The sequence below is a fragment of the Agelaius phoeniceus genome, chromosome 2, assembly GCF_051311805.1.
Source record: "Agelaius phoeniceus isolate bAgePho1 chromosome 2, bAgePho1.hap1, whole genome shotgun sequence".
Lineage (NCBI taxonomy): Eukaryota > Metazoa > Chordata > Aves > Passeriformes > Icteridae > Agelaius > Agelaius phoeniceus.
The window spans coordinates 79,765,407-79,788,844 of NC_135266.1; the positions used below are offsets into that span (position 1 = coordinate 79,765,407).

The 23,438-nt window shown below is 42.3% G+C and overlaps 1 protein-coding gene across 1 annotated transcript; it reads right to left on the reverse strand.

Moving 5' to 3' along the window:
* Positions 1–453: 453 nt before the first annotated feature.
* On the reverse strand, positions 454–23,400 carry CEP57 (centrosomal protein 57). Its single transcript, XM_054653303.2, has 11 exons — positions 23,249–23,400; positions 17,877–18,033; positions 14,738–14,917; positions 14,297–14,418; positions 13,276–13,392; positions 8,692–8,769; positions 7,446–7,550; positions 7,212–7,289; positions 6,621–6,859; positions 3,073–3,217; positions 454–1,689 (listed from the first exon to the last, which is right to left on the reverse strand). Exons 1-11 carry the CDS (start codon positions 23,288–23,290, stop codon positions 1,453–1,455), a joined length of 1,500 nt encoding a protein of 499 aa, XP_054509278.1. The 5' UTR covers positions 23,291–23,400; the 3' UTR covers positions 454–1,452.
* Positions 23,401–23,438: the final 38 nt, after the last annotated feature.

Below are 23,438 nucleotides of genomic sequence, written 5' to 3' on the forward strand. Positions count from 1 at the left end.
ACCAGTGCTCAAAGCCCCATCAAACCAGGCCTTGAATACTTTCAGGGACAGGGCTATCTCCAGAGGTCCTTCCCAAGCAAAATGACCAAGTGTAAGTTTCAGCTACTGATTTTTCAGGACTCCTGGCATGAGCTGCTCTTTAAGTGGTTACTCCCACCATACCTGGTTAGCAGCATCTAACAGCAGCTAACCCCTTATGTGCAAGGAGACAAGCTGGGTGGATCCCCTACAGGCAACAAACTCAACTCCCTTCTGCCTGTGTTGACCCTGCAGAGTTTCCTGCCTGCTCAGCTACAGGCAAGGGTGGACTACTCTGACTCTAACCTTACCTGCAGCTCTCATTCATCACCCTGACCAGGGAGAAGTCACCTCACCATAAAAAGCCCACTGGCTGTGGCACAGTGCTGCAGCAAACACCCAGCTAATATAGAGGAAGTGCAGCTTTCCCACAAGTCATTCAACAGGCAAGCTGGCTTTATTATTTTTCAACTGTATATACAGGTAATCTGGGTCTTCTATACATTCTATTAACAGGAAATTCTTTACATTATTAACATAATAAATAACATTTGATCAGCTGTGCAAGTCAGAGCACAAACTTAATTGCACTACTACCAAAGTTGATAGCTCATCAAAGCACATACTTAAGTTAAAAGCAAGATGCCAGGACCAAATGGCACAATTGAGGCACTTGCAGTTTAAAACACTGGTGTGGTTTCTCTCCCTCCTTTACCACCCAAAGCTGTCAGCTAGAGACAGGGTATTACCCCCTACCCTACAGCAATTTCCTAAGGCAGGATTTCTGTAGAAAATTTTCACTTGATCATTAAGCAATGTAATTCATAAGCTACTTTACTTTGCTCCTTTTCTAAGCACTCAAACATTCATTCCCACTGATGCTGACTAATGCAATGTAGCAGATCAAGAACCAGGGATGCCTTTTGAAGAGAGCCCCACAGAACACCTCTGAAGGGGTTTACCTGTTCTCCCTCAGACACTCCCAGAGATGGAGCCATTGCAGCTGCACACAGAACAGAACTGACAAAAGCCCTCAACACCCAGGACTGCAGCACTGGTTTCACACAAGATGCATCCCGAGAGGCCTCCCCAGTCAACAGCAGGAAATGGCATTGGCACATCACACACACACACCAACCCACGTACATGTGGGGTGCTTGGTGTGCTGGAACAAAAACAGAAGGACTGCTGGAACCATAACATAGGGAACTGGGGGAACCCTACTGTTAAGATTCACTGGCCACGTACCTTGAAAATAGAATGTGATTTAAGCTAGACCATAATATATACAATCAAATGCAGGGATGGAGAGCCAAGAGCCTGTAAGCCTATATTTCAAAAGTGTGCTTAGCATACAGTAGTCTCTTCCACACAGCAAGAAAGGCAGAATGTAAGTTTGGCCAGGATGCTTCAAGAACATCTCCTGCAGAAGAGTCAGTAGTCCCAGCTGACATCATCTTTCTGTAGAGAAGTCTGTATGGTCTGCATGTCTCTCAGCAACTGAAGATTTTTCCGACTCTTTTCTCCGGGCTTCACTTTGATGGGACCTGCATTCTTTCCTTTTGTGGTTACTGTAGTTGTTACTTTAACCTCACTGACTGGGAACCTGCTGTCTTTTATTTGTTTAGCAGAAGTCTTTCTGGACTTGCATTCTCTCTTAAGTCTCTCTAGCTGAAAGAGAAACCCAAAGAAAAACATTTAGAAGTGATCTTGTTTCAGTTTTATGTTCAGCAATTCTTCCAATCAGCTGAAATATCCCACCACTTATCTCACCCAGGTAAGCAAATGGCTGTTTCCAAGTCACACTGAACAAAAAATACTTTATTTTCCTTACAAAGCATTGTTATATTTGCATCTTTAGAGCTGTGTTTAGCTTACAGTGATGTACCTCCTCTCTAAAAACTGAGACATTCGTTATGGGGGAACATGGCCATCAGGAATGTAACATAAAAAGATGCAGATGGAGAAAGTTGATTTATCACTGTTACTATCCAGTGATTAGAAAAGAAAGCAAGGGTTTTTTACATACATACTAGTAATTTTAATAGCTAGTCACTGTCAGAGATGTAGCTTTGAAAGAATACCAGAGCTCTGCTGGGGTGAAAAGGTGGTATCCACACACAGCTCTCTAACATCACAGCATGTGAGTCAGTCTCAGTACTCCCCAGCAAAGACTGAATGGGGAACTGGACAGTCTGAGCTTCAGACACATTCATACACCCAAACCACAACACAGGTAGCTTCTGTAGCTCCCTCTCTGCAGGTGGTGGTGCTCCCTCCTTCTATCTGACAGCATGCAACAATTTTTCTAAACCCCAGCTCCAAAACTTTTGCCAACAGCACATGTAGTATCATTACTGCTGAGAACTACATACAGCACATCTGCTTCTCTGCAGCAGTTCCTCTGAAGATCATAAGAATCAAAAGTGAGTAATGTGTCTAACAGCAAGCATTTCACAGGTCCATTCTGGATGTCAGGTCTCAGCATGTGTTTTGTGTATAAGTTACATCAGGAGAGGGTAAATAGTGGTTTGTATGAACTGAACCAGATTAAATACATGGAGTTAAGCTCTTTGGAAGAAATTCACTAAAATTAATGAAGACAAAAAAACAGGGAATCAGTATTTTTTTATAGCTTTGAATGAAAAGGCTATACTATCCAAAACATTCTGAATATTATAAAATAGGCAAAACAGGTATTTTGAGACTTAAAAGATGCAAATCAAAATATAAATAGGTCATTTACTCCAAGTAAAGGAAAACTGTTCAGCAGTGTTCAAGAGACAAGAGCAGTGTAAAATGCAATGTGAGAACAGATGCAAAAGCCCTGTCCAGGACAGGGTGAAGAGTGTGCACAAGGGTGACAGAAAAGATGTTTTTGCAAAAATACTGGGACAGATGGAGGTATGCAGACTAACTTTGGCACATCAAAGGTAGAATTAACTCTCGTTATTTCTGCTTTATGCAATTGCTGCTAGATAGGATATAACATAAAAAATGCCTGCTTAAGTCAGCAACTCTACATAAGTATGATCACAGGCAAAAGAAACTCACCTGCAAACGATGCTTCCGAACTTTGCTGATTTGGTCTGCCTTTGCTTCCATCCTTTCCACTAGTGCATCAAGCTCCCTCTCCAGCTCTTCCCTCACTGTAGCACTTGGGGCCTCCAGGATGAGCTTTGACAGCTGCTGGTGATCACTAGCACACAATTCAGACAGAACAAGGCTTGCATCAGTTTCCATTGGCTTCTATATCTTGTACCCAGTTCAGAAATAACACTTCTAGGAAACCATAGCACCAGCAGCCAGACATGTTCAGCACACCATAACAAACCAGTAAGAACAGTTTTGCTGGTTTGCAGCATTATTATAGTAGCACATGGTAGTGACAGGCTGCTGCAACACTGACTCTCAATAACTTAAGTAGCTTCCAACTACAAGATGCATATTCAAAATGACCAAATAATCACCTGAGAGCTTGATCTCAGCACTCACTCAGTTAATATTTTGTGTATTTGTACCTACTGCAGCTGTGCAGTACAGTAACAATTCACGTTCTGTTAACCAGGACAAGCAAAACACCCAGCACAGCTATCCTCTAATGGACTATTTGTCCAGATCCTGCTTTTGGCTAGGATAGAGTTTTCATTTTTAGTAGCTGCTACATTGCTGCATTTTGGATTCAGTACAAAAATAATGTTGACAACACCGATGTTTTCATTGTTGCTCAGCAGTACTTACCCTAAGCCAAGGGCTTTTCAGTGTCTCCTGCTATGCCAGGGAAGCTGAGACAGAGAGATATCTGGGATAGCTGATCCAAACTGGCCAAAGGGATATTCCATACCACAGAACATCATGCCCAGTATTATAAACCAGGGGGAGTTAGCCACGAGGGGACAATTGCTGCTGAGGATGAGCATCGGTCAGCAGGTGGTGAACAACTATGCATCACATGATTTTTTACCTTTGATTTTATCTCTCTCCCTTCTTCATTACATTTTACTTTATTTCAGTTACTAACCTGTCCTTGTTTCAGCCCATGGGTTTTTCCTTTTCCTAATTTCCCTCCCCATCCCACCAGAGCAGAGGGGCAGGAAAGCAGCTGCATGGTGCTTAGCCACCAGCCAGGGTTAAACCAAGACAGTATTTTCTGGCACCCAACACGGCCCATGAGGGATGAATGACAGATCTGACCAGAGTGTGTGGAGACAAATCTTTTCTAGGCACCGTTGTATTGGTTTAGTAGTGGCAGGTCGCAACGCCGGTTCATGGTGCCACGGAATCCCTGGCCATGACATTCCCAGGGGAACGCGTGCCCTCCGCGCGCCGCGGGAGCCACCTCCTGGGGAATCCGTGTAACTACACCTTGCTCCTTCCCCGCTCGGCAGCCAAGCCAATGACAGCAGCCTTGGAGAACCCGCAGTATCCCTCGGGAGCTCACACCAGCGTGGGCCCAGTGCTACGATCAGCATGGCGCTGAAGGGGGTTCGGATCAGGGCAGCATTTGTGTCTGGGGGCAGTGAGTGAGCAGCCGTGTGGGACTGAGTTCTGGTCAAACCACGACAGAGAAAGCTACCTTCTACACTAAAGACAGGACAGTGAGGGTACACACCACAGGGAATCCCGAGTTTCTCCTCTGGGACCACAGGGAGAACATCAAGTGGGATGGAAAACCTATGCCTCAACCCTAGAGGGACAGGTATGTGAAATGCAGGAAAAAACAAGCACAAATAGGAATTCTTCCAGGGATGTTGCTGCTTAAGTCTTCAGTGGGCAGCTCCCCAGACAGAGTGGCAGGGCTGATGTTATTCCTGATCCTATGGAAAGGAATCCTAATTCTTTTTTACAGGAAATGGAGAATTCCTAGGACCAGTATTAGAGGAGCACTGTCTCCAGCCAGGTGCAGGAGAGGGACAACCAGGTGTACTGGACTGTGTGGATCAGATGGCCTGGGCACATCAGCCCCACGGGAGCACAAGGCTTTAGCAGACCCTGGTGCAGTGTACCCTAATGCCATCAAGCTGTACAGAGGCAGAACCCACTTGTATTTCTGGAGTGACAGGGGCATCCTAACAGCTGCTGGTCTTGGAGGCTGAAACCAGCCTGACAAAATGACTGGCAAAAACACCCCATTGTGACTGGCCCAGAGGCTCTGTGCACCCTTGGCAGACACTGTCTTGGGCTGGGGCATTTTAAGGACTCAAAAGGGTACTGGTGGGCTCTCCACATAGCTGCCTTGGAGACAAAGGAAATGAAGCATCTGTGTACCCTGCCTTGTCTCTCAGAGGACCCTTCTGACATGGTGCTGCTGAAGAAGAAGTGATAGAATGAAAGAACAAGAGGTGATAGAATGATTTGGGTTGGAAGGGACCTTAAAAATCATTGAGTTCCAAACTCCTTAGCATAGGCAGGGCCATTTTCAACTGGCTGCCCAGAGCCTCATCCAACCTGACCTTTATATTTCCAAGAATGGGCATCCACACCTTCCCTGGACAATCTGTTCCAGTGCCTCACCATCCTCACAGTAAAGAATTTCTTCCTAATATCTAATCTAGGTCTGCCCTCTTTCAATTTAAAGCCATTACCCCTCAGGCAAACACTATACACCCTAGTAAAAAGTCCCTCTCCCCAGCTCTCTTGTAGCCTCCTCTGAGTCCTGAAAGGCCCCCAGTGTGGTCTCTCTGGAGCCTTTTCTTCTCCAGGCTGAACAAGCCCAGCTCTCAGCCTGTCTTCAAAGGAGAGGTGCTCTCTGATTGTCAGCCCTCTGATTGTCTTTGTTGGCCTCCTCTGGACTCACTCAAGCAGGCCCACATCCTTCTTGTGTTGGGGGTTCCAGAGCTGGACACAGCCCTGCAGGTGGGGTCTCAGCAGAGCAGAGCAGAGGGGCAGATTCCCCTCCCTGGCCCTGCTGCCCACACTGCTTTGGATGCAGCCCAGGACACGTGTGGCTTTCTGGGCTGGGAGTGCCCATGGCTGGGTCATGTCCAGCCTCTCAGCCACCAGCATTCCCAAGTCACTTCAGCCATTAGCTACCCACCCACCACCTTTTCCTGCCCTGACAGACTGTTATGACAGCTGAGTCCAAAGTCATGGACTACATTAACTCAAAGGACTAGTAATGGGATAGTCCATAGACTATAGAATAATATCTGGGTGTACCTACATCAAAAGGCTGGAAAGGTGATGGTGGTTAACTGGGGCATACTGGAAATGTGGGTCTTGGGCAGGACATAACTGGTACAGTGTAAGGAGTGAATACTGCCCATCCCAACACGGGGGAAGGCTGGGTGTGGGGGGTGTGAATGGCAGCAGGATCCTGTGCTGGCTGGCTCCACACCACAACAGTCCACTGCACTGGGGCTGTGACCACTGAAATCAATACTGCTGCACATAAGCACAGGGCTGGTGTTCAAACTGTTTAGCAGAGACTCTAACTGAAAGGACAATTGACAGCCTCTGCAGCCAGCAAGACAAAGATTACATTCTAGAGATTTCCTAAACTAAGAACTTTCTCAGGCAAAACCTTCCAAGTTCAAAGCAACAAGGCAAAAATATGAAACATCTGCATTAGTAATCTGCAGAAGAAAATATGCCAGACTCACAAACTCATCTGTCCAAATTCATCTTGTAAAGTCAGCAACACTTCTGAGAGCTCTTCCTGAGACGAGGACGAGTCCATTGTCAGGGAGGGCCTACTTTTGCAGGCAGGATGACCAGTGCTGGTGGGTTTGGCTGGAGTATCGTTCACCACACGTCTGTTACACAAAGCTTTGCTGTGATGTTTCATCAGGTGCAGCACGTGCTGCACATTGGCAGTAACCGAATGACTGGGACTGGTAGACTGAAAGGAAAAGAGATTTCTTTTAAATGGGATTATCAAGAACTTGATCATACTGGAGAGCATTCAAAAGCAGTGCAAAAGCACTTTGGTTTTGCTGACAAGAATGTAATTTTTGTTTGAATTAATATGCACTAACAAGAACATCTTGTCAAGCAGCATAGTGCAGGCCTATTTTTGGAAATACCAGCACAGCTAGTTGTCAATATCCAACAAGTATTTCAGAGACAATCTGTATGAAAAGTGTCAAAGAAAATTAAGTGATCTGACCACTGGGTGTCAGAAGTGCACCAACCCAAAGTCCCTTAAGGAGCTGCAGCTACTGGGCTCTAAGCTTCGGAATTAATCAGCTCACCTTCCCAGCCACAAAGGGTACATCACCCAGACACAACCTGTAATGGGGCTGCACAGTGGAATGTCTGACAGAGCATTTCTGGAAAGAAAGAAGAGACAAGTGTTTAGCAAAAATTATAATACCAAACACCCTTTCCCTTTACTTTGTAGTAAAAGAGGCAACCTGCTCCCTCATCACATGCACACAACCTTATTTAACTCCTCAGTAATTGCCCTTCTCCTCCCCACATCTTACCTTCTCTGGCTGCTTAGCTTTTTTCCTGGGTTGTCTTACTTTTGGAGAAAGCAGTGGTGATGCTGCTTGAATCAGTAGTCTGTTGGTTTCCAGGCCTGTCTGAAGCTACAAGTGAGGGAATAAGGGGAGTTACTGAAAATATATTAATAAATAATCAGAGACAGTGCAAGCAGAGAACCGCAAGAATTTTTAAAACATAGGCTCTCCAGAAGCAAAGGTTGCAAATTTTAGGGTATTTTTGCAGTCAAAGGCCAACTTAAACATTAAATACTTCCTCTGTTAGCACTACTCATCAGTAATCCTAGTAAATTAGAGAATTAGCCTTAGTCCATTAGTCCCATGCAGGCAAGTGCCAAAACATCAGCTGTGCTTTACACTTGGCAAGGAACTGGGGAGCTCAAGCCACCCAGCCGTGATCAATTGATCCCATGACATACAGTTACCAGGCAACTACTCCTTCTGTTCTATTAAATTTGACAGTAAAAAAACCTCCACACAAACAAACAAAAAAAGACAATAAACAAACTAACCACCAAACCAGCTGTTGAAAGAGTTAAGGTTAGAGCTTCCTGTCAACAGTGAGAAGCCTAACACGCTTTGCTGCTCAAGAGGCAGATACTGCACGGATACCTTAGAAATCGTGCCCTGAAGAAGCATTCACAGCACAGTTGTTCATTGTTAATTTGAGGTACCCCTTTCCCCATCACACCAAACTTATGGCAAAGGTTAATGTTAGAGCCTGACACATTACCTCCATAATTCTCCAGCATACAATGAAAGCTTCATGAACAGCACACTTTCAGGTCAGAAGACCACCCATCATCCTTAAGGTCTTATAATCAAGAGTATGTTGCCTCTTTTTTTGCTTCCCTGTACAGCATTTTAATTACAATTATGAACAAGGGGGCCCATTTGTTGACTTTAATATTTTGAAAGGTTGTCATGCATACTTAATTATGGATTAGTCTGAATTTCTACTCCTCTTCTCCAACTTTTAGTAAAGAAGTCAAAGTTGCAGTGCACATGTGGTGATAGGTTTCCAAAAAGCTCAGAAAACTTCAGAACATTTAGTACCTCAAGCAGAAGGAAAAACAAAAAAAGAAGAAAAAAAAGACTAAAACCAGGATTTCACAATTCTGTGAGGCATATGGGGGGCACTTTCAGTAAGCTTAGCTGAAAAGTTGATAAAAAGGAAAAGAGCTAATTACAGTGCATACCAGTACAAAAGAAATTTCCTGTTGGTTACCTCAGCTGCTTTTTCCTGAACAAGCTTCCTTGCATGTTCTTCCTCATAAAGCTTCTGTTCCAGCTCTTTCATTTTTTTCTAGTCAAAGTTAAATCAAAATAATAGTGTTACTAATGAAACAATTATTTTTTCTTCCTGAAGCATACAATATTAAGAGCTTGCACAAAACCGTGAGTTCATCTTACAACTAAAGGATAAATGGAGACTTAAGCATTAGAATGATTGCTGATGCTTTGCCAGTACAGGCATAAATACAGCAGTCAAAAGCTTATGCTTATCATTTAAATTGATTTTTCTATTCTTACTTTCACAATGGGTATCTGACCTTAGGTCACAGCCAAACACACACAGCAATACACAAGGCCCTTTCTCTTCAATTGTAAAAACACCCTAGGACAGTAGGTTACTTTGTGTACATGATGCTCCAAGATTCTGTACTACAAAAGAGCTAACAAAGACATGTCATTATAAGGCAAGAGAAGACTTGCTTTATTTAGACCATTAATGGTATTTTTGCTAAAATCTGTAACTTACACTCTTACAAGAAAAGAATTTTTGAACATCTAGCCACCTTCCTAATAAAGAAGAGGGAGGAAAGGTTGTATGATGCCCCTGAGGTACCTTTAAATACAACTGAAGTAAATTCATCTTTTTATTACAAAAGCTTTAAGGCCTCTTTTGAAACTCATTTTCACAGGAAAAAGTTAACAGGGAAAGCACACATCTCTTTGTAAACCTCCAAGAAGATGAAAACATTGTTTAAACAAGATACACTGAAATTCCCAATGTGAAAGTTATCCAATAACTTTCTGGCTTTATATAGCAGTGAAAAAACAACCCAGAGCTCCAGTCCCCAAAACAACTTCTCTTCTCTTCCTCCAAAGACTGACAATTCACACAGCCACTAGTCAAACTTAAGGCAGAAAAGCATGCTATACAGAGTGACAGCTGTGTTTGCACACTTGTTTATAAACCCACTACATAGAGGTACTAAGTATTTCAGTTCTGCTTTACTTAAGCATTAACTGCAAGAATAATGTAATGAGCTGTTATACAAAGGTGTTAAAAGGCAAAAGCCTGGATAAACATTGAGGACAAAGGCACTATATATAGGAACCAACTTTTTTTTTTTTTGAATGAAAGAATCATTCTGATGAATTTTTTTCATTCAAAACAAAGGTATTCCAGGTAACTTAAAATCATCTTCTGCCCTTTACAATTATTGGCACAACTCTTTGTATCTATGTGGTCAAAGACCTTTTATTAACCTCTTAAGTCTGACATAATTTTTAGTATGAAAATACTAAGGAAAATATTCTGTTTAAACTAAAGATTGACATGAAGCTGGGCCAAGGCTTTTATTCTGAAATGAATATTCCCTCAGCTACCTGTTCAGCTGCAGGGTGCAGCTCAAACTACACAGCAAGAATGTATCTTACTGTATCATCCACGACAGACACAGTCAGAAATTATATATCCAACTTAGATTCCCTAAATATTTTTTTTCCTTGTTTATAGCAGAAGGTAGTATGCAGATTACTGGACTGTCACTAAGAGAGAGGCCACAGAGCCAAGCAAACAGCCCCTGCCCAGCAGTGCTGCCCATCATGTAAGACAGCACTGCAAGGAGGCAGCAAGCAGGCTGCAGGTCAGCACTGGGCTGCCTGAACATCCACTCAATCACCAGGAGCCACTGTAAAAAACTTTATTGATAAAATAGAAATAAAATATTTCAATGTCTATTTTTGACCTGTTTTCTAACAGAAAATGAATTTCATGCAACCACCTACCCAGAGAATGCCAGAATCACAGGGTGGTTGAGGTTGAAAGGGACCTTTAAAGGTCACTTAAGTCCAAGGGACACTTTCCACTAAACCAGGTAGTTGCTCAGAGCCTTCTCCAAACTCATCTTGAATGAGGATGTTTCCAGAAACAGGGCATCTGCCACCTCTGCACACAATCTGTTCCAGTGTTTTGCCCAATCCACAGAATTGGGGGAGTGTGGTTTTAATCTCACTGTCAGCATTTAGATCAATTACTATAAACTACAGTTGTTGAAAATGTCATCTACACACACATTCAAATTCTGGTCATAAACAAGACCACAGCACAAACTGGACTTTTAGGGAACATTTCTTACTCTATCTCCAGACACAGACATGTTCAGATCTTCTCAGTCAACTGTCCAGAGAGTGCACTGCAGGACTACAGTTGAACTAAAGATGCCTCAAAAGCATTTCCAGGGTAAGTACTCCACATAAAAAGCAATCTCAGCATTTCTTTTTCACAGCCACTACCGACATTAGCAAATTACTTGAAGACAATACTTATAGGGCCAGGTAGTGTCTCTGGGGAGATTAAATGTTCTCAGTAAGACCCCCACAGAGCCTGTGCTCTGGCAGTGTCTGAACAGAGGCAGGATACATCTCTGCTCACTCAGGAGCCGTCACCTCACCACTTTCCATCCATTTCAGCACACATGTATGAAACAGTCTCTTATTTATTGCTTCAAATTCAACTTGAAAATGTTCCTACAATCTTACCACAACTACAGCAAAGATCAAGGAGGGAACAGATGCAACACTTCTGACTAGAGAGTGCAGTCACTCCTTGAAGATATTCAGCTAATACTTATCACATAGATGCTCACATACAAACATAGCCCATAACTAGAAACAGGCAGACCTGACAACCAGAAAATGGCTCATAACTACATAATGAAGACAAGAAAAATGAATTCACATCACAGCTTAATCCATATTTATTTTAGGTCCTGGAATTGCTCCAAAATTGTGTGAATTTAGCACTCAAATCCTCTAAAACATATTTAATTGTGGCAGCTACTAATTCCTAAAGATAAAGAATCAAAGACCTCTGGTTTGATCCAGAAAAGAACACAAAAAGAACCATAAGGCTGAAATTATTTTCACTAGCCAAGCACAAAAAGACCAACAACCCAGTCTCACCAAACTTCAGCTACTACCAGTCAAAAACTTAGGAAAAGCCTTTCAGAGGGAATGCCAGCTGCTGAACATGTTGTTTCAACTCTAACCCTGGAGGAAATCACTGCTACTTTCAGAGTACAAGACCCAGGAGACTCCTATTTCTCTTTGCAACTGTTTGGCCTAAGTAAACAATGCAATTGGACTCTCCAACTGCAGCTCACCACAACAGGGTGTCAAGACCTTAAAAAGCTTGTTGCAGCTGCTTTGGCTCAGGGACTTCCAAGAAGAGTTGCAGCATCTAAATGTCCTGCAGCAAGCCAAGCAGCTACAGATTTACTACCAAACGTCTTCTTATGTACTTCTGGAGAAACACCATCTATTTCACCACCTGAGGTACAGGCCGGGGTACAAGGTGGGAAGCCCATGATTTTGACAGAATCCAGAACCGCCATCCTCAATATTACAATCTGATCATGAGGTATCTGGTCCTTTTTGGGGGAACAAGGGAGAAATCTGCAGAAGGAAGCCTCTCCCTGGTTAAGCTCTCTGTAGTTTCCAGGCTTGGGAGATTTGTGGTCTCTCTTACAGCAGCAGAAAGAGGTATGTGGATGAGCATCAGAGGCCAACACCACAGAAGGTGCAGGGAGATGTATGGGGTTTGTGTGGTAGCGATGGGGCTACAGGGGTGGCTTCTCTGAGGAGCTGCCAGAAACCCCCCATGCCAACAGAACCAATGCCAACAGAGCCAATGCCAGCTGGCTCCAAGACAGACCCAACACTGGCCAAGGCTGAGCCCAACAGCAATGGCAGTAGCACCTCTGGGATTACAGACAGGGAAGGTGGAAAAAACCTGTGGGGAACTGCTGCCAGAAGCAAGGAGTGAGAATGTTTGAAAGCAGAATCCTTGCAGACCCTAAGGTCCACAAGGGAGGGGGAGAAGGTACTCCAGGTGCCAGAGCAGAGATTCCCCTGCAGCCCATGGTGAGACTGAGTTTTATTTCTCACCATAAAATTAGAAAAATTATAAAAATTCAAGGGTGAACCCACCACAACACAATATGACCAAACACAGTCACACTGAGTTTGTAGAAGCTACTGATTCAAACAGAGTCCTGAAAAGGCAGATTGACTCAAATCCACAGGGAGTCCCCCAGTGCTAGAGGCCTTGCAACATGAGACCACAGAAGTCTGCACACAAAATAACTAGCAATAATTCTGTTTCTTAAGAAGGAGGGCAAAGAGGAAAAAATCCCATCCAATTCATACAAGTCAGGGTGAATCTCGATAATAACAGGAAATAACTACTATTCAGTAGCATGGAAAGCAAGTCAAGATCTTGAATGGCTGCAATCTTACAATGCCTAGGCAACAACTAAGCACAAAAGAGGAACACCAAAAGACTCTTAAGGCATAATTAAACTCCAACTCTTGCAATGCAGTGCCCCAAAGCCTACCTGAACATGTACACTTGCAGCAATAACTTCAAGTTTCCACAACCCCTCAGTTTAAAATAAAGTTTAGTTGCTGTCTTACTCTAAAGCACTAAGTTTTGCTCAGCTCTGCTATTGCCATAAGCTATGAAGTACAGATTACAATAAACAAGATAAATAAGATACAGTATTCAAGACAAATGCCAGACCTCTGCTGTGGACTGCATTGTAGTTAGTCTGCTGTACTCTTTTTCCAGTATATCCAGCTTTTCCAATTTAGACTGAACATGCGATTGGTCAAGAAGCCGATCTCTCTCCAAGGAGCCCTTGAAGGGAGAAGTGAAAAGAAAAACAATTATAAGCACAAGAAAACAAGACCATCTATAGCAAGCATCTTTCTAACAACTTTGTGTCTGGAGCACGAAGGAGATCCATAAACAGTCCAAAGGAACTACTAACTCCTCCGTGCAATTTTAGATGATGCCACAATCAAGGAACAAACTGCACCACTGGTCCACCAGTGTTGGGGAGCCAGACATTTAACCACATCTGAGAGAGGATTCTGCAGTCTCTCCTTCCTCCCAGCTCAAAATATTAAAAAAAATTATGCAGAAATTAGAAATAGCTTTCTTGATTTTTTTTCCTTCTATTTAACATACTGAAATAGAATAGCCACAGAGACCAATGAGCAGATAGCTCTAGGTGACCCATATGCCTATAAAACAAAATTCAAGTTCATTTTAGATATAGGCAAAATCATAATCACTGATGATTGGGAATGATTGGGTGATGATGGGAAATAGAAATTTTTCTGCTATTACTACAGAATCAGTCCTTCAGGCCCAGTTTAACAAGAGCAGCACTAGTAAAGAAAATCCCCAAAGGCCCGAAGACTGTAAACACAAAAGGGAGGTTATTTCCCAGTGGCACACAGGTATAACACTGGAGGATAAGGATGAGCTACTGCAGTAAGCCAATCATGCAGAAGCAAACAATTCATATTAATGCCAGAGCCTGCTATTGCCTTAGAAACAGGTGCACAAAGAAAATACCAGGGTCATGAGAAGACTGGGAAATTTAAGTAGGGAAGCTATCCATACCTAAGAATATGAAGGCCAGCTGAAGTAGACACCGACACTTGAAGGTATAAAAATTACAGTAACTATGAAAAATCATGACATAATTAATTGACTTTTATGATTTAACCCCGAGATAGTTTTGGGAACACACCTGTTTCTCCAAGAGATGCGACTTCTCATTTTCTGCATGCTGGATCATTTGTCTCATGTAGTCCAGCTGTTTCTCTAGAAGTCTGCATCGAGACTCAGCAGCTGCCAGCTGAGAAGTCAGTTCTGAAGATAACAGAATGCAGAAAGTAGAAATCATGCATTGCTTGTTTCTGGGATTTTTTTTTTTTGTGGTTGTTTTCAGGACAGTTTCAAAACAAACAAGAAAAGGACCATCTAAGAAACTTACATATTATGCTGAATGAACTTTTGTATAAAAACCCCTAAAATTAAGAATGCCTTAAAATTCTTTCTTTGTAACTCCCCAAGTCACCCCATTAAAAGATGCTGAACAAAGTAAATTAAAATTGGTTTCTGCATTTATAGGAATAAAGCTTCATCCACATCAATGTTCTATAGCAGCTATATACACTTTGCAAACAACCTTGATTTTTCTTTGACACTTCAGTCTTGTCCCGTTCTTTGTGTTGCATTTGTTCACTCAGCATTTTTTTAAAGTTTGCTGTTTCCCTGCTGAGGTGTTTTACATTCTCCTCTGCCTCAAACCGTTCCAACTCCAGTTGATGTATTTTTTCCTGGAGATTCTTCAGAGCAGAAAATATTGCTGCAATTGAACAAATACCTTTTGTTAGATACCATTAAATCATTACTCCAATACAACATTAAACTTGAAATGTTATTATAAAAGCATGTTATGTAAGAAGGCCAGAGTGTTCCTTACCAGCATCCAAGAGTCCTTCCAGGAATTAGGACCTATTTCCCTTTAAACCATAACTGATTCTAAAGCTAGTCTCAAACAAATAGATGCCATTAGTGCACACCCTTCACCTGACACATTTGGGAAAGATACAACTATTTCCCAGAACAAGGCATATAAATATTGTGTCAACTGAGAACAAACAGAGTATCCTCTGACCCTTTATCAAAAGGAAGTGAAAAGTCCCAAGTAGATAGTGAAAACAGCAGCAATTCTCCATATTAATATTATTCCTACCACAACAAATACACAAACAGTGTTCCCATGAATGGCCACAGCATTATAAAGGTTAACAATGAGAAGAGCTTATAAAAGTGCTTATAAATAAGCAGACGACTTTTTAAATTCTTCTGGTTTTTGTGTTCCCCTCCTCCATCTACAAACATACATCTCCTTAGTGCTGAACCATTTTGCTTTTCTGCTGCACTCCCAGCTTTAGCAGTCAGTAAACAAAGCCCTTCTATGTTCTTCACCACAAAAGGAAAAGCAGCTGTAATAGAACACACATCACCTTGCAATTAGACCATCTGCTGGTAATCTGATGTATTACCTGTCTCTTAGCTGGGCTGTTTAATTCTGTGAAGGGAACCATAACCATAAGCCCTTTCCCCTATACAGTGCTGCTGAAGTTAAGCATAAGAACATGTGTAGACACAGCTCAAATAGCAGACTAATCTGCAAGGTCACATTAGCCCACTCCTTTGTGCTTAAATCCACTCCAGAGAAAGAATGTACCTGTAATATAGCACGCTTGAGCACTTAAAGAGTTGGGACTGCATATTGGTTTGTCCATCAGATAACACCAAAAAAATTAAAAATATGATCAAATCTTGAAGTGAGTAACAGCACATGAGAGTATCACATCAATGCAAGCCTGTTAAGTACATAAGAAGTAGCAGGAGCAGTCACAGTTAAGGGGAAGTTATTGATAATTTGGCCCTATTTGTAATATCAGAATCACCAATTACACCCTCTTCTGTATTTACTGTTCCTAGGATTCACTTGAAATGGGCATAGCTGAAACAATGAACAGGTTTGTTACTATTATTGTTAAAGGCTACATTTAAATCTCACAATAATGACTAACAAAACACAGCAATGAAGCAACTCAATCAGTGAATAGATAAAGGTGAAACCCAACAGACCAAGTATTATTCAGTCACGTTGGAGTATTAAAGCCACCTGTGCATGCTGACACACATATACAACACAAAGACATTAAACCCAAAATAAACAGAATTTACTATACTCAATTTCAGGATTTTTCAATAAGATTTATTTAATATGGGGAATGGGAGGAGCAATGAGGACCTTCAAGAACAACCAAATCAATTTTGCCATTTGAAATTAATTCCCACATCCCTAAATTTACTAAAATATACACTGCAGAACATTTCTGCATTTTTAAAAGCTATGCAAAAAGAGAAACATACTGGATCATCCATGTATTGGATTAAATTTTCAGTACATACATTCACTTGCACTTCATTTAAACGTTTTTTGAAAATAAAATTGCTAGTTTCTAAAAGGGGATATAATTTATCCGATTGTCTTCCACCACCCATTCTTATTTCAGAGTAGGCAGAGTCACTGTTAGAAAAAAATTGCCAAGTGAAAACTTGGAAGTCAAAACTTTATTGCTAATGCAACATGCAGCACACTCTACAAAAATACACCTGCATCAGTAATTCATAAGGAAGCTCTTTCCTGCACATCCAATTTTTCATCTGTAAAGATTGTTTTAGTTTTGTGTCAACAGCACTCTCAAAACTGATGGCCTTGAGAGTACACTCTGCATTTTAAATAGTGCTGCAAGAACTGAGATTTCATCTTTAAGGTCATTAACACACAAGTCTCTAGTAACTCAGACATGAATTGTGTTATTGGAACAGACACTTGAGGCTATCATCCTGATTTTTTACTTAGTTTTGGGTAGTATTAGGATTCCTCCTAAGCATTTCTCACTTTTCTTCATAAGAAAAAAATATCAAGCAGTGCATACCTTTAAGCCTCCATAACACTCCAGTCTTACAGGGAGCATTTCTGCAATGACCCTGAGCCAAACAGCTCTTCAAAGGATCAGTCCTGCTCTGTCTCCCAACTCTTCATGATGCACCCTGCATGTACTCCAAGGCAGCTCTGGAGTAAGTCTCACTACATGACAAGCTCATTCACTAAAACAACAGAAAACTAACCAAGAACAGTTTTTTTGTTCATGCCCAGCATGGGAAAGGAGGGAGAAGGAATAGCCTAGAAACAAGAAGAATAAATGGGAGTAAAATTACCTCTATTTTGGTGTTGTGAGCACCAGTTCAGCACTTTGCTGAAGTTTTCTCTGTATCTTTTACATCTCCACTGATAAGATAAATACTCACAACACATCCTTCATCCATGACAAGCCTTCCACTTTTAACAGGACCAAACCTCTTCCTTTGCTCCAAGTCATTGTGGAGACTAAATCTCCTTATTTCTAACTCAGCTAGGAACTCAAGAAAGGAAAAGTTGAAGGAGAAGAAGACTGAAGAAGGGACAAAAGATCTGAGTAGTTAATGAACTTGTACTGACAGACAATCTTACAAATCTCTACTACCAAAGAGGAGAGTATTTCTCCATTTGTAAGATGACCTTTATCATCGGGTGCTCTTTGGAAAGAGAAGTGCCAAGGACCTACAAAACAGGTGACCTGGACATCATTGGGAATTGATAAAAGGATAAAAAGACTGCAACCTTCATAGGTGTGGAAGACATAAAAGTATTCTACCACAATTTGGAAACAAGTGGGAAAACAACTTTGCAGAACTATTACCTCTGCTGTGGCTTTCAGGATATGGCACTACTGGTTTCCACGAGGAACGCTGCAAATCTGAATTAATAAATGGCTTGTGCTTTGGATATTCTATAAATGAAGCTGAAGAGAGTCCATCTGTGGCTGATGTAGAGTTCTGAGTGTTACGCAGATCATCCTGAAAACAAAATAAAGCTGTTACTCAGCACATTTGTTTCTTTGTCACGACAACAAAAATAAAGAAAAGTGTCACTATAGGACATGAAACAACATGACACAAACTCGCTGCTCTTTCCAAAGTAAAGAAAGGGACCTTTATTTTTCTGACTCCAACATTTATAGATTTCCAAAAGTGACAGTGGATTGGAGGGTGAAAGTGGCACCTCTCCAATGACACTGGACAAACCAACAGTCCATCAAATTTCTCCTCCTCCATAAAAGGATGCAAAACAATAAGTTATTTACAGAAAGTGTGTGAGAAAGTTCGTTACAAGAATGTAAACATCAGAAGGCTTAGAAAATCTTAAAAAATCAGGGTGACAAATAAGATTCTAATCAGACGATGTGTAGAAGGACTGCTACAGGAGACTCATATCTCAAAAGCTGTACTTCCTTTTTTATAGCCTTAGGATGTGTCATTTTACATCTAACTCCCCCTCCACTAAAAACAGTATCAAACAGAAGAGTGTCTTTCCCATATTAGTTCCTGATTTACCCTTTTTTTTCCCCATTTACTTGTACTGTCTACTACTTATTGGGAGAAGGCAACCCACAATCAGTTGGAAAACAACCACCTTCTTAATTACTGGTTACATTTACTGCACAAGATACTACACTACGGTGGCCAAACCTGATAAGGCACACCCAGGAGCGTGGTCCTGCACCCCTGATGTAACACAAGGGCTCACTGACTGCACATGGGGCACAGGACACTCTGCAGCTGGGAAGGTGAGCTCAGAGTCCCAATCCCTCCAACTCCACTCACTTCTATCCATTCTCCTTATCTTTCCATTAGTAGCTGGAACTTCACAAGACACATCCAGATGACTTTATGCTCCAGCTGATTAGGGGTATCAGCACAGGAAAACCAGCAGATCACAGCCAGGATCTAAGCAGTAATGGACTCTTAAATCAGCTCCAGACTGTTCTGAAAAACGTGGCTATAGAGATGAAGGATTTCCCAGCAGTCTGCACCAATTTTAAAAAACCTGCTGTGCTTTGGATGTTGCAACGACCTGAAAGGACCACCTAGCTGGGAAGATGCCCTTCTAAATAGAGGAGACATAGAAGAATTATGTGTTTATGGTTTTAGCTCAAAAACTGCCTACCTGGCCTAAGCTTTACAATCTGTATGTACAAATTAAACAAAATGCTTATTTTTAACTTCTCTCAACTGCACCCATTACTAAACATTTCAGTGATAGAATTGGAAAGCACCCTAAGAGAGGTGGGCTGCAGGCAGATGTAAAGCTCCTACAGCTTCCCTGTTCATGAGTAAGTAAAAAAGGAGGAGCAATTGCAGATCTTGGCAGGGTGTTTTTATGCTTTTGCATACCAATCATTAGGAGCATATCATGACTGAAATTAAAATACAGAAAGTATTAGGTATCTCTAGCAAATTACACAAATGCATTACAAGGAGCCAAATATGGGGGGAAAATTAAGAAAAATTTAAAGGTATTTAAAGCCCATACACAGCTGATTTCCTCTTAGAAACACAGTGATTCATTGTGAGCAAGAAAATTAGGATCCTAACTACTCTGTGTGTATCAATTGGTGTTTCTAAGCACAGTTTTATGACTTCTTTGCAGTTTGCGTTTATAACATTTTCCTACACAACATAATGGCTTTTCTCAAAATAACTGCATTTGCACATGCATTTTCTACCACAGAAAGCAAATTGAAACACTAACCACAAATTAAGAATATTTTAATAAAACTATTTTTACAGGTGTTTTATGCATAAACACACTGTTTCACACTCAGCAGCCTCACAAGTCTAACCAGAGCACATGAATCCATCTGATCAAAAGCCTGTTAGGTGCTAACATCAAAAATGCCATCAGCATTACAGGATATGGCATTGATGAGCACAGAATACTAAGACCAAATGATGGAGTGAAAATGAACCAAGCAAAACACAGCACTTCTGCAGCAGGCAGTACAGGAACAGCAGCAACATAAGCCTCAGCAACCCAAACAGCAACTATCGATTCAAATATCAATATCCTGTCTGCTATTGATTCAAACCAAAGGTGCCCCATCAAACAGTCAAAGCAAAAAGGGGAATCAGCTTGAAGCCAAAGTAGGGCTGACAGCATCACAATCCTTCTAGATGTCACTATCATCTTTTATGTCTTTACAGGTAAACTCTTGTCTGAGAATTAAATGTAACTGCATAAAAACACCAAAATAAAGGATTTCTTCTGCTTGTTTTTGCTGCCATTAGTAACATCTCTCTAGCTAACAGCAGACTAGCTGAAAGAAAAAGCTGGAGTACTCAAAGCCCTGGAGCACCAAAGTCACACAAAGCAAAGCAAATTGAGGCTTTTGACTATTATATATATTCTAAATTCCACCTGGATGCAGGCAATAGGCACTAATTTGAACAGTCAGTAATAGTAACTCATAATAGTAATTTGAATAGTGTAGTAGTCAGTACAGATATCTGCTTCAAATAGCTACTCAAAAAATTGTGCTGAATATCATCTGTTACATAGGCAATCATTCTTTTTTCAGTCTAAACAGTAATTTGCTACCACATATATTTTTTCTTACCTATTTTTAAGCAAAAGAGTGGCTTATATTCAGTTTCATAAATAGTGACTTTAAATAATTTGACTGAATACTTTGGGAAGGTTTATGAAACAGCATCAAGGAATTTCCCTTCACAAAGCTCAAACATCACAGTGATTCTCTGCTCTTCTCCCCTATCTCTCAAGTCATTAAAAATCATTTAATTGTTCCTGCTCTTGGAAAGTCTCACAGGGAGCATCATGCTCTGATGCCCATGAAAATTGTTAAAAATAAAAATAAATCAATAAAACAGGAAACCCTATATATTTGTTCTGAATCTCAGCTAGGTCATGTTTGCTAAGTACATCTCCTCTCTTTCAGGGCACTCCTCATAGTCTTTTTAATCCACACTAAAGCCTCAGAGTAGTAAATGAAGAAGCTTAACAGTCCCACAAGGAGCCAAGTGCACCCTGTTACATAACAGTGAGCTGAGTGTGTTTTATCTGCACAGGTCAGAGAACACTGCCCTCCAAAACTCATGGCTTTCACCACTGCATATCAGCTGCCTACTCACACAGAAAGAAGGGAATATTGAAAACACAGACCAGAGATAACACATCACCAGCACAGGGACCTCCCGAAGCTCTCACAGGCTAAACACAGTGGGGGGGGGGGGGGGGGAAATAAAAGACACAAATTCGTACAGAAAGTTTTTAAAACAGGGATTGAATTAGAATGCTTGCTATTACAAGTTCTCATCTGGGTGTTCACAGCCAAACAACAAAGAGAAAAACAGATTAATACCTGGCAATGCTTTAAGTGACACACAGTGGTCTTTGCACATGGTTAAAAAAAAAGCCAGGAAAATTATGTAGGGAATGAGAAAAAATACCCCAAAATAATGAGATATTGAATGTAGTGATTATAAAACATCTGAGTACCCAGTTATTCAAATTTTCATAGTCATTTTGGAGGGACGGTCTCAATTAGCAGCCTACCATCCCTCATTACTGTGGTACTAGGAAAGTGGGGAAGGAAGGACAGCCCCTATCACCCACAGGCCAAATTAGGTGCTGGCTGTGCCTCCCTGATATAGACTGAGTCAGGAGCATTTTACATATCAATAATATCTCTAGTTAAAAGCAGACATAAAAAAAGTTAACTTAGTTAAGCAACTACATCAAATGGGGAGAAAAAAATGTCTGCCATAAAGTGCCAGATGTACTAAAAGCAACTGCTTTCAAAGTTCAGAAAAATATAAAGTTAGGGCTTGTTTCTTTTTTTGAACACATACAGAAAATCTACAGTGGGCAACTTTTGTCCCAAAAAGTTTTTTTTTCTTTTGCTAACTAAATTGATTAAACAGCCTATATTTACCTACTGAAGACTAAAACGACTCTTCTGACATAGTTTTCCAGGCATGCTAGAAACAAGAGCGGAAATAAGGGTTCTCAAATTTCTCTTGCTGGGCCAGGGGTAAGTATGGGAGCACAGTGCAGGGCAGGAGTCCCACAGGAGAGAACCCCACGATGGGTGCTCACCACCCAGCCAGTGAGACCCCCACCCATGAATGCCCCCCACAAGAGTGACCTCGCACTCCCTGCAGCCCATCCCGCTGCAGCCTCTTCCCCATCTCTGCTCCTCCAAAGCACGTGTAAGACACAGTTTCTCATGCAAAAAAAAACCAAAACGAGGAAAAGCAACTAAAACCACAACTTATTCCAGAAAGCTGCAAACATCACGCCAAAACTTCAAACAAGAACCAGCTGGGAATGTGTTTGAGGTGCCGACCTGGTGGGCATCGGGAGCATTCCATGAGCCAAGCACAGGCTCATTCCCCGTGTCACCTGCCACCAGCCGAGCCACGTGTCCCGCTGCTCCTCCACACCCAGCGCGCTGGGAGCAACGCGGGCACGGGAATTCTGCTCCCCACATGGCGTGCATGTGGTGGTTACCTGTCCCGGCCCGCCAGGTGCTCCCGCACACGCCTAAGGAGGGCACAGGCACCGACTAAAGCTAAAGCTCGGCTTAAGGCAGCGCTTCCAGGCAGCAGAGGAACACCCAGAGGCGCAGGCACCGCCAGCTCTGCCCCGGGAGCTCCGGGCTGGCCCGGCACGGCACGGCCAGGGCCGGGCTGGGCCCGCCCGCAGCTGTGTCCAAAGCCATCACCAAAGCCAGGGCATGCCTGGGGACAAACCAAAGCCAGCATTTTATTCCCATTCCCTTACAAACATGATCTCCAGACACCGGTACGGGGACAGCAAGATACACAATAGCAGAGCCTCTTTCTTTCCGTCGCTTTAGAAAACACGTGTGAATGCACCATAGGCTTACACGCACATATATACAGACACACATATACGCATGTGTATATACACACACACATGCATACGTATACACACAAATATATACACACACAGATACGTACATACGCACATATAAACGCCTATATACACCTGTAGATGCACACACATGCACACACACACATATATATATATATATATGGACATCATTTAACAGACAAGCCAGCTTCCACAGCCTGTACGGCCCCCGGCACGCAAGCCGCCGGCCCCGCACTGCCCAGCCGCCACCCCTCGGATCTCACAAGCCGCCCGCCCCTCCTGCTCCTCACCGCGGGAACGCCCTGCGAGCCTCACCGTGAGCGGATAGCCGCCCCTAGCTGCCGCCATGTCGGCCATAAGGGACCCCGCTCAGCCCATGTCACTTTAAGGCTCGGCACCCGCGCGGCGGCTCGCTGGCTCGCTTGACTGCTATCCCAGCCTGCCAATGAGAAGGGAGGACCGGGTGTAAGGCCCGCCCCGTCTTCCTCTCAGAATTGATTGACAC